General features: G+C 37.9%; 1 protein-coding gene across 3 annotated transcripts in view; it reads right to left on the bottom strand.

Annotated features, from left to right (window-relative positions):
- Positions 1-12,447, bottom strand: part of plxnc1 (plexin C1) — a 113,491-nt gene that overhangs the window by 515 nt on the left and 100,529 nt on the right. For all 3 annotated transcript variants that reach the window (XM_062066457.1, XM_062066455.1, XM_062066456.1), the window contains 6 exons: positions 12,300-12,395; positions 12,074-12,237; positions 10,610-10,757; positions 5,431-5,565; positions 5,284-5,358; positions 1-1,417 (listed from right to left, as the gene is read on the bottom strand). The exon at positions 1-1,417 is cut by the window's left edge and continues 515 nt beyond it. In XM_062066457.1, the coding sequence (XP_061922441.1) occupies positions 1,313-1,417; positions 5,284-5,358; positions 5,431-5,565; positions 10,610-10,757; positions 12,074-12,237; positions 12,300-12,395 (723 nt within the window). In that variant the 3' untranslated portion in view covers positions 1-1,312. The remainder of the gene's footprint in view (positions 1,418-5,283; positions 5,359-5,430; positions 5,566-10,609; positions 10,758-12,073; positions 12,238-12,299; positions 12,396-12,447) is intronic.

A 12,447-nucleotide genomic window follows, 5' to 3' on the forward strand; every position in this document is an offset into this window, starting at 1 on the left:
ATCAATGTTATTGTCTTTAAGAGTACATATTCATTTACTAGATGTGACAATTGGCCATGTAATATAGTCATCAATGTTATTGTCTTTAAGAGTACATATTCATTTACTAGATGTGACAATTGGCCATGTAATATAGTCATCAATGTTATTGTCTTTAAGAGTACATATTCATTTACTAGATGTGACAATTGGCCATGTAATATAGTCATCAATGTTATTGTCTTTAAGAGTACATATTCATTTACTAGATGTGACAATTGGCCATGTAATATAGTCATCAATGTTATTGTCTTTAAGAGTACATATTCATTTACTAGATGTGACAATTGGCCATGTATTATAGTCATCAATGTTATTGTCTTTAAGAGTACATATTCATTTACTAGATGTGACAATTGGCCATGTAATATAGTCATCAATGTTATTGTCTTTAAGAGTACATATTCATTTACTAGATGTGACAATTGGCCATGTATTATAGTCATCAATGTTATTGTCTTCAAGAGTACATATTCATTTACTAGATGTGACAATTGGCCATGTATTATAGTCATCAATGTTATTGTCTTTAAGAGTACATATTCATTTACTAGATGTGACAATTGGCCATGTAATAGAGTCATCAGGAAGCAGGACCTGACGCAAGCTCCATGCATCTTTTCTTCTAACTGTTTTGTGACCGAGGGCAACGGCTGTTTATGACCCCCTCTCCCCTTAGAAACAGCTGTTGCCATGTAATCAGGGAAAGTCCAATTAAAAGAGGAGGGGTGCAATCCTTTCGTCTGAGCGTGGCACGACACTGTACTAGAGTACAGGTGTACGCGCTCTCCTCATTGAGCTAAATTGAATCCTGTCTCTGTTTACTTCCTTGCTTCTTGTCTGTTTAATAGATGTCATCGGTGTTTGAACCTGACATCTGTCCGTCTGGGTGTGCCCATTATAGACAATATTCCAGAATAATTCCCACCAACAGAGTAATAGTTTTGTAAATTAAACATTTCTGATCTACATTTTCTACATGATCTACTAGTGATTGTTTACTTGATTAAAAATAAAACCAAGAACGAGCCAAAGTCTCAAATTCCGCCTCCAGTTGTAACTTCTACACTCTTTAGGTGGCGCTGCTCGTTAATGACTGACCTACTGGTTGCTGCAAGTAGTTGACTCAACAGCACCACCCTGTGGCAGCAGAGGGACATGCCACTAGAAATATTTTTGTAAAAACAAAAACACAAGGCATAAAAAAAATGCAATGTGTATTTAGTTGAAATATGCTACAGTACAAGCCTGGTGGTCTAGGGCGGGATGTGGGTCAGCTCCAGGAGCAGCTCTTCAGTTCCTCAAACCTCTTCTTTACTTCATGCAGTTGCTCCTTCAGCTCAGCAGGGGCGCCATTCTGCTCCAGTTTTTCTACGATCTGCGGTAAAAGTCCATTTTTAGATCAGTTTGACATGTTTCTGTGTTAGTGGTCGGTCGGCCGGGACAATTCATCACATCTCATCTGTTGTGTTGTTGTGAACGACATCATGGATGTAACATCAACGTACAAACAATCATACACACACAACACATCTGTTGTGTTGTTGTGAACGACATCATGGATGTAACATCAATGTACAAACAATCATACACACACACAACACGTCATCTGTTGTGTTGTTGTGAACGACATCATGGATGTAACATCAATGTACAAACAATCATACACACACAACACATCTCATCTGTTGTGTTGTTGTGAACAACATCATGGATGTAACATCAATGTACAAACAATCATACACACACAACACATCTGTTGTGTTGTTGTGAACGACATCATGGATGTAACATCAATGTACAAACAATCATACACACACAACACATCTGTTGTGTTGTTGTGAACGACATCATGGATGTAACATCAATGTACAAACAATCATACACACACACAACACGTCATCTGTTGTGTTGTTGTGAACGACATCATGGATGTAACATCAATGTACAAACAATCATACACACACAACACATCTCATCTGTTGTGTTGTTGTGAACAACATCATGGATGTAACATCAATGTACAAACAATCATACACACACAACACATCTGTTGTGTTGTTGTGAACGACATCATGGATGTAACATCAATGTACAAACAATCATACACACACAACACATCTGTTGTGTTGTTGTGAACGACATCATTAAAGTAACGTCAATGTACAAACAATCATACACAACACTTCTGTTGTGTTGTTGTGAACAACATCATGGATGTAACATCAACGTACAGACAATCATACACACACAACACATCTGTTGTGTTGTTGTGAACGACATCATGGATGTAACATCAATGTACAAACAATCATACACACACAACACATGTGTTGTGTTGTTGTGAACGACATCATGGATGTAACATCAATGTACAAACAATCATACACACACACAACACGTCATCTGTTGTGTTGTTGTGAACAACATCATGGATGTAACATCAATGTACAAACAATCATACACACACAACACATCTGTTGTGTTGTTGTGAACGACATCATGGCTGTAACATCAATGTACAAACAATCATACACACACAACACGTCATCTGTTGTGTTGTTGTGAACGACATCATGGATGTAACATCAATGTACAGACAATCATACACACACAACACATCTGTTGTGTTGTTGTGAACGACATCATGGATGTAACATCAATGTACAAACAATCATAAACACACCACACATCTGTTGTGTTGTTGTGAACGACATCATGGCTGTAACATCAATGTACAAACAATCATACACACACAACACATCTGTTGTGTTGTTGTGAACGACATCATGGATGTAACATCAATGTACAAACAATCATACACACACAACACATGTCATCTGTTGTGTTGTTGTGAACGACATCATGGATGTAACATCAACGTACAGACAATCATACACACACAACACATCTCATCTGTTGTGTTGTTGTGAACGACATCATGGATGTAACATCAACGTACAGACAATCATACACACACGACACATCTGTTGTTTGTTGTGAACGACATCATGGATGTAACATCAATGTACAAACAATCATACACACACACAACACGTCATCTTTTGTGTTGTTGTGAACGACATCATGGATGTAACATCAATGTACAAACAATCATACACACACAACACAACTGTTGTGTTGTTGTGAACGACATCATGGATGTAACATCAATGTACAAACAATCATACACACACACAACACATGTCATCTGTTGTGTTGTTGTGAACAACATCATGGATGTAACATCAACGTACAGACAATCATACACACACAACACATCTGTTGTGTTGTTGTGAACGACATCATGGATGTAACATCAATGTACAAACAATCATACACACACAACACATCTGTTGTGTTGTTGTGAACGACATCATGGATGTAACATCAATGTACAAACAATCATACACACACAACACATCTGTTGTGTTGTTGTGAACGACATCATGGATGTAACATCAATGTACAAACAATCATACACACACACAACACATGTCATCTGTTGTGTTGTTGTGAACAACATCATGGATGTAACATCAATGTACAAACAATCATACACACACACAACACATGTCATCTGTTGTGTTGTTGTGAACAACATCATGGATGTAACATCAACGTACAGACAATCATACACACACAACACATCTGTTGTGTTGTTGTGAACGACATCATGGATGTAACATCAATGTACAAACAATCATACACACACAACACATCTGTTGTGTTGTTGTGAACGACATCATGGATGTAACATCAACGTACAGACAATCATACACACACAACACATCTGTTGTGTTGTTGTGAACGACATCATGGATGTAACATCAATGTACAAACAATCATACACACACACAACACATGTCATCTGTTGTGTTGTTGTGAACAACATCATGGATGTAACATCAACGTACAGACAATCATACACACACAACACATCTGTTGTGTTGTTGTGAACGACATCATGGATGTAACATCAATGTACAAACAATCATACACACACAACACATCTGTTGTGTTGTTGTGAACGACATCATGGATGTAACATCAATGTACAAACAGCAGTCACAACTTGAGATGCTCTCTCTTTATTTTTTTTAAAGAGCCTCAAACCCTTTATTTATTTTTATTTTTTTATAACTCATCCAGCTGAGAACAGCACAGCACACTTCCCCCCCTTCACAATAATAGCGCGGCACACCACATCCGGTCTACAAAAAATGTACTTAAAGCACTTATTGATACATTTACACAATTATTATGCTTTAACTTAAAAATTACTGGTCCAAATTGTCCAAAGATGTATTGCAACAATAAATGTGAGGATTTTTGCATTTAATTAAGAAACTATTTTTTTGTGTGTTTTTGAGACAAAACGCACACTATTGTGGTTAATTAGTGTAAAAGGTAAAAAAAATCTAAAAATTAAAACAGGAACACATAATTTTATATTTAGTTCATATTTATGTTGCTATTGTTATTTAAATGTGTTATTTTACTTGTTTTACTCGTTACTAATTTAAATCAGTTTTTTTTTAAACTGTATTTAAAGTTGACTTTTGGTTATCTTTTTATTTATGTTATATCAATCAATGATTATTCTAACCATAATTAGTTGGTGGTCACTAGTGAGTGAGGCCTTTTGCAGAGCGATGGAAACTGTGGTTTTTGGTGTGGGTCACATGACGTGTGGGTCACATGATCTGAGTGTGTCAGAATAATTGTATCTAAGTTATCACAACACTTTGTGTTGACATGAGTTCCCGGTGAGCAGACAAAAGCTGTCTTTGGTCCTACCAAGCAAAAAGCTTGTAAAACTCCACTGTGTAGGATGGTAAGCGACATGAAGGTGTTCTGTTTCATTGATGTATTGTAATCCACAGAAAGATTTTGTCTTGATCCGAGAACTACAAAGTGGAGAGGAAGCAGGACCAGACTCCTCTCCAGGCGACCTTTTCTTTGAACTGTTTTACGACCTTTTCTTTGAACTGTTCTGTAAGCAAAGGCGATGGCTGTTTACGACCCCCCTCCCTTAGAAACAGCTGTTGCCATGTAATCAGGGAAAGTCCAAATAAAAGAGGAGGCGTACAATCTTTCGTCAGAGCGTGGAACACAAGGGTACAGGTGTACGCGTTTCTCCTCATTGAGCCAAATTTAATTCTGTCTCTGTTTGATTCCTTGCTTCTTGTCTTGTTTAATAGATGTCATCAGTGTTTGAACCTGGCAGGTGTGGTTACAAACCTCTGAGAAGTATCTGTGAATGATCTTGTAGATCTCCTTGAGGGCCGCAGCTTCGTTGAACTCATTTTCATGTTTCTGAAAAAAAAAAGAGGGTCCATGTTGTTTACTGCAAAGTACGGCTGCCGTCGCCTTGTGTCCAAACGCCACCTTGGACTCCTCGTGCAGGAAGCCGTGGAAGTCGGCGTGTGGCGGCTGGTCTCGGATCTGCCGGTAGTAATCCTTGACTTCCTGCTTGAACTTGGGAATGTCTTTGGCGTAGAGCAGCTTGTTGGTGGGTGCGTGCTGCAGGAAACACAATCAATCAACATCACTTACCTACAAGAAGCTCTTTACCTGTGGCTGTAGGCAACCTACTGATGTACAATATTTTATTAACGGCGAAATATTTGCATTTGAAGTATCATGAGCGGTCCTCACCTGCATTCCAACATTGGTTGTGTCAAATAGTAGGCCTCGGTGGGAATCTTTGGCCACCTTACCTTTCCATTCTCCATCCAACACAATTGTCACACTGTATTATTTGGTATAATAATCATCATGAAACTTTTTCTACATAGGTTTCAGGTTAGATAAGCTCCTTCTGGTTGCGTGGAGATGGCCTGAAAACCTCTTTGTAAAAACAATGATTCTTAAAAAAAAAAAAAAAAAAAAGCATCAGAAGAGAAGAGGGAATATTCAAGCAGGCGATTTACAAAAGCCAAAAGCAGTGAAGTTGTCACGTCGTGTAAATGGTCAATAAAAAGAGAATACAATGATTTGCAAATCCTTTTCAACTTATATTCAATTGAATAGACTGCAAAGACAAGATATTTCCTGTTCACACTGAGAAACTTCATTTTTGTTTGCAAATAATCATTAATTTAGAATTTAATGGCAGCAACACATTGCAAAAAAGGCATTTTTACCACTGTGTTACATGGCCTTTCCTTTTAACAACACTCAGTAAAGGTTTGGGAACTGAGGAGACACATTTTTGAAGCTTTTCAGGTGGAATTATTTCCCACTCTTGCTTGACAACAGTCTTCGTTGTAGTATTTCAGGTTTCATATTGCATATTGAAGTCATTGCAGCTTTAAATATGCCAATAATTCCTAACACCTTTGATTTTCATTCATTATTATTTTTTGAGTAATGACAGTAATAAAAAAATCCCACTAAATTTCTTGGGGATCCAAGAAATTTCTTACTTTCAACAATTAAGTCTCGAGATCAACTTCAGATCTGTCGATTATAAGTAGTTTTTTGTTGTTGTTTTTTTTAACGCCGTTTTTGTCAAAGAAAACTTTGTTTTTATATGAAAACACAATTTTTTTGATATTTTTTGAGTAATGACAGTAAAAAAAATCCTACAAAATTTCTTGGTGATCCAAAAGGGTCCCACTTATAAAAGTGTTGAAAATAAATCATACATTTGTTTCTTACTTTCAACAATTAAGTCTCGAGATCAACTTCAGATCTATCTGTCGATTATAAGTTGTTGTTTTTTTATTCGTTTTTAACGCTGTTTTTGTCAAAGAAAACTTAGTTTTTATATGAAAACACACAATTTTTTGATATTTTTTGAGTAATGACAGTAAAAAAAATCCCACTAAATTTCTTGGGGATCCAAAAGGGTTCCGTTCATAAAAGTGTTATTCAATTGAATAGACTGCAAAGACAAGATATTTCATGTTTACACTGAGAAACTTCTTTTTTTGTTGTTGCAAATATTCATCAACTTAGAATTGAATGGCAGCAACACATTGCAAAAAATTTGTCACAGGGACATTTTTACCACTGTGTTACAAGGCCTTTCCTTTTAACAACACTCAGTAAAGGTTTGGGAACTGAGGAGACACATTTTTGAAGTGGAATTATTTCCCATTCTTGCTTGATGTACAGCTTAAGTTGTTCAACAGTCTCCCTTCTCATATTTTAGGCTTCATAATGCACCACACATTTTCAATGGGAGACAGGTCTGGACTACAGGCAGGCCAGTTTAGTACCCGCACTCTTTTGCTACGAAGCCACACTGTTTTAACACGAGGCTTGGCATTGTTTTGCTTAGAAATAAGCAGGGGCGTCCATGATAACGTTGCTTGGATGGCAACATATGTTGCTCCAAAAGCTGTATGTACCTTTCAGCATTAATGGTGCCTTCACAGATGTGTAAGTTACCCATGTCTTGGGCACTAATACACCCCCATACCATCACTCATGCTGCCTTTTACACTTTGCGCCTAGAACAATTCCGGATGGTTCTTTTCATTTCCACAACATCCACAGTTTCCAAAAACAATTTGAAATGTGGACTCGTCAGACCACAGAACACTTTTCCACTTTGCATCAGTCCATTTTAGATGAGCTGGGTGTTGTTGATAAATGGCATTGGCTTTGCATAGTCGAGTTTTAACTTGCACTTACAGATGTAGCGACCAACTGTAGTTACTGACAGTGGTTTTCTGAAGTGTTCCTGAGCCCATGTGGTGATATCCTTTACACACTGATGTCTCTTTTTGATGCAGTACCGCCTGAGGGATCCAAGGTCCGTAATATCATCGCTTAGTTGCAGTGATTTCTCCAGATTCTCGGAACCTTTTGATGATATTACGGACCATAGATGGTGAAATCCCTAAATTCCTTGCAATAGCTGCTTGAGAAATGTTGTTCTTAAACAATTTGCTCACGCATTTGTTGACAAAGTGGTGACCCTCGCCCCGTCCTTGTTTGTGAATGACTGAGCATTTCATGGAAGCTGCTTTTATACCCAATCATGGCACCCACCTGTTCCCAATTAGCCTGTTCACCCGTGGGATGTTCCAAATAAGTCTTTGATGAGCATTCCTCAACTTTCTCACTCTTTTTTGCCACTTGTGCCAGCTTTTTTGAAACATGTTGCAGGCATCAAATTCCAAATGAGCTAATATTTTCAAAAAAGAAAGTTTCTCAGTGTGAACATGAAATATCTTGTCTTTGCAGTCTATTCAATTGAATATAAGTTGAAAAGGATTTGCAAATCATTGTATTCTCTTTTTATTTACCATTTACACAACGTGACAACTTCACTGCTTTTGGGGTTTGTATATAACAAAAAAACTAGTAGAAGATGGCTGAGAGATTCTCTTCCTTAGATTTTTGTTTGAGCAATGTAGACGACGCCCACAATGCGTGTACTTGGCCACGTTTGGCCACATGTATGCGTCTGGATAAAACAATGGCCAACATTTGAGTTGTTTACCATGTAAGCCCAAATCAAAATTGCTCCCCACATGGAAGAGGTGGAATACACATTTAAAAACACACATGACTGTGATGACTTTTGCTACAGTTTAGCCTGTCTAAATGCTAACTTTCATTTTCATTGGTGTTTTGCAACAAGACAGCAGCTGACATTTTGTTCATTATTACTCTTTATATATTTTGACAGACCCCCGGCTTAATTTCACTATTTTTCATTAAGTTTATCACATGCCTGCAAGTTGATGTTGAAATGAAGACAAGCATGTTTAAACTTTGTACACAGACTGACAATATTAAACATGAACATTCGAAGATTTAGGTGCACAATCATAGAAATGTACTTTTTGAATATTGCAAATCTGTGTATTGTATTTTCCAGACTATAAGGCGCACTTAAAATCCTTTTTTTCCCACAAAACTCGACAGTGAGCCTTATAACCCGGTGCGCCTAATGTAAGGAATACGTTTGGTTGAGCTCACCGACCTCGAAGCTATTTTATTTGGTACATGGTGTAATGATAAGTGTGACCAGTAGATGGCAGTCACACATAAGAGATACGTGTAGACTGCAATATAACACAAGTAAACAACAACAACATTTTATATGTTCCATTGAAAATATGGAACATTACACATGGCGCTTAAAAATCTATCAAAATGTTTTAGTAGGACTTTGGTAAGCTATGAAGCCACACCACTTGATGTGCTTCAACATAGGAGTATTATATTATGGTGTGTCTGTATAAAGTAAGACATTATCTAGCGTTTTGTTTCGCAATATTATGCAAAAGCAACTTTTCTTACCTTCTGGTACCTGCTGATCTGTATTTGGGATCTGCATAAGTCCTGAAAAATGGTGTGCGTACGTAGTCGATACACTTCTTTTTCTCTACCATCTTGTTATGTGACATTCATCCTCCGCTGTTGCCATTTCTAATATAAAGTAGTGTAAAGTTCTTACTTATATCTGTCAGTGAACTCGCCATTAAGCACTAAAACATACCGGTGTAGTGACTTTACATTATTCACCCAAGGAACTTTAGTTATTAGAGAGTTCCGGTCGGAGGGTTTTTCACGGTACACATTTCCGGCGGATGAGGAGATGCTGCTCCGTTATTGATTGAAGTAAAGTCTGAATGTCATTTAAACAGTTAGCGCCATCTTTTGACACTTCTTCCACTCCCGTCCTTGCACGCTACACCGCTACAACAAAGATGACGGGGAGAAGACGCGGTCGAAGTGGAGGCACGTAAATAAGACCGCCCACAAAACGGCGCATCCTGAAAAGCTACCGGAAGATGATGTGTAAAACATCATGTATGCAACATTTTGAGCAAAGAACCACCATTACATGTTATGTAGACCACAAGGAAGTCTTTTACGTTTAGAAAAATAAAATGTTCTGAGGTGGAACTTGGTGGAAAAGAGTTTAAGAACCGCTGTGCATTATTGAATTTTTTTAAAAGAGTGTAAAGACGACTAAAGGATGTTATTTTAGGTCAAGAGAGCTACCATGAATTGATTAACGTGGACCCCGACTTAAAAACAAGTTGAAAAACTTATTGGGGTGTTACCATTTAGTGGTCAATTGTACGGAATATGTACTTCACTGTGCAATCTACTAATAAAAGTTTCAATCAATCAATCAGACCATTAGGTGGAAACATATATTTATGGTAACCAACTTTTTTATGCATTAGCTATGAAAATATTTGATTGATTTCCCCAACTCTGACTACTTTTAAAACTAGACTGAAAACTTTTATGTTCACCTTAGCGTTCAGCTAAATCTTTTAATCTTTTAACTTTTAACGTCCGCACTGTTTTTATTTTTATTATCTGCATTTTAATTTTGCTTTTATTTTCTTTCATTTCACTTTGTTGTCTGTGAAGCACTTTGAGTCTGCCTTGTGTATGAAAAGTGCTATACAAATAAAGTTGCCTTGCCTTGCCTACAACAATTGATTCCTAAATTGTCGAAGGTCATTCATGGCGGTCGTGACCGGAACCGATTAACAGCAGGGACAACTGTGTCCAAATAAAGGCCTTGGTAATAATGGCAGCGTAACAATCAAGAAATGGACATAGGACATGAATAATTAATGACCTTGCCCAGCTGCGTCTCGCTGAGGGAGAAGGAGTCCATGAAGGCCTGAGCGATGACGGACAAGCAGCCGTCCAGCTGCGGACTCTTGTCCATGTCGAAGACAAACTGGGGATTCTTCAGGATGTTCACCCAGAAGCGAAGAGGCAAACTGCCGATAAAAGCATTGATTAAAACGCTGACATTGCAACAGTGATAATTAGGGATGATGTTTGATAAGAAATTATTGAGTTCGAGCCCATTATCGAATCCTCTTATCGAACCGATACTTATCGATTCTCTTATCGAGTCCAGATAGGTTGTTGTATATGGGAAAAAAACCACAATATTTGGTTTAACAAAAGCTCACTTTTATTTTATAAGAAAAAAATAGAATAAAATAAATAAATAAATATTGACTGTTACCCCCCCTAAAAAAAAAAATAAAAAAAATATTGACTGTTGTTACCCAAAGTATATTAAGTGGGATTTTTCAGAAAAACAAATATATACAGTAACACAAAAACTACCTGTCTCTGTGATCACTATAGGCGTATAAATAATACTATAGTGTTAAATAAAATCAGTCCCTTGGGCACAAAACTGAAAATAATACAGCTCTCCAAAAAGTGCACTTCTGCTGCTATTGGAACATACTAACTACACACACAGGCAGACAGCTAACAAACAATCCAAGACGTCTAATAAAGTTCCAAAGCAGATTAATCCATTCAGGCTCTTTATTGTTGTTGATCTTGCTTTGTCTTTTCCTATCTTTACTTTTGTCTTGCACTGGACTGTTTTTGTTTTTTTTTAAAACTGAAATACACACAATGACAAATGTATAAGCTATGTGATTCAATTAACATACTGAAATGTAATACACAATATGTAAATATTAACTTCACACAAATATACAGTACTATCATCAAACAAATACTGAGTGTTGAAACTATTTCAATGGTGGAAATACACGACTGGCAGCCATTTTAAGTCCTCAAAACATCCATTGAAACAGTGCACAAAAATCGTTTTTCAATAAACATCTTAGAATCAAATTTAACCACTTTCCACCTTAATATTGAGTTACATAAACAAGTTAAACAGTTTACTTAAAGACTTATCTTTTCCAAGGCTTGTAAGAGCTAACACAACTTGTCTACTTCTCAATTGTCTCATGAACTGAACAGACGTCGCCAACCCGGAAGTGCCCAAACTAATGACGCGTAGTATTTTCATATCGCCACAAGGTGTCAGTAAGAGTCTACAATCAAATGGGCTTAACATTGCCATCCCACAGGGCATTTCCTGTGGGAAGGGATTCGTTCCCAGGGTTTCGAATAAAGAACCAACTTTTTCTTTACTATAGTGGCCTCGATAACGGGAACCGGTTCTCAAAAAGGGATTTGAGTCCATGGAATCGGTTCTTTTCTTATCGAACAACCGGAGAACCGGTTTCGAACATCATCCCTAGTGATAATGCCTCACCTGTTAGTTTTCCAGATGTGCAGCACATCTGCATCCAGGATCTTCATGTTGTCCGCCTGCGCGTCCAGGAAGTCGAAGAAGTACTTGACGGCCGGCGGCGCTCGGCACTGCTGCGTCCCCCAGATGGACCTGAACAGGTTCTCCACAAAGGAATGCACCGCCACCTTGAGGACAGACACGCAGGTTACTACTTCCTGTTCACCTGGGACAACGTTGGCGGCGTCACCTTGGTGGACAGCAGCTTGGTGAGGTGCACTTCCTTCAGCTGCAACTTCTTCCTCTCCGGGTTCATGCCTCGGTCCTCGCCCACGTCGGGATCGATCTGCGAGACAGGAGAGCTCCGCTATTCACCTGGCGCTCACAAAAAGGCCGGG

Source organism: Entelurus aequoreus, linkage group LG12, assembly GCF_033978785.1.
Source record: "Entelurus aequoreus isolate RoL-2023_Sb linkage group LG12, RoL_Eaeq_v1.1, whole genome shotgun sequence".
Lineage (NCBI taxonomy): Eukaryota > Metazoa > Chordata > Actinopteri > Syngnathiformes > Syngnathidae > Entelurus > Entelurus aequoreus.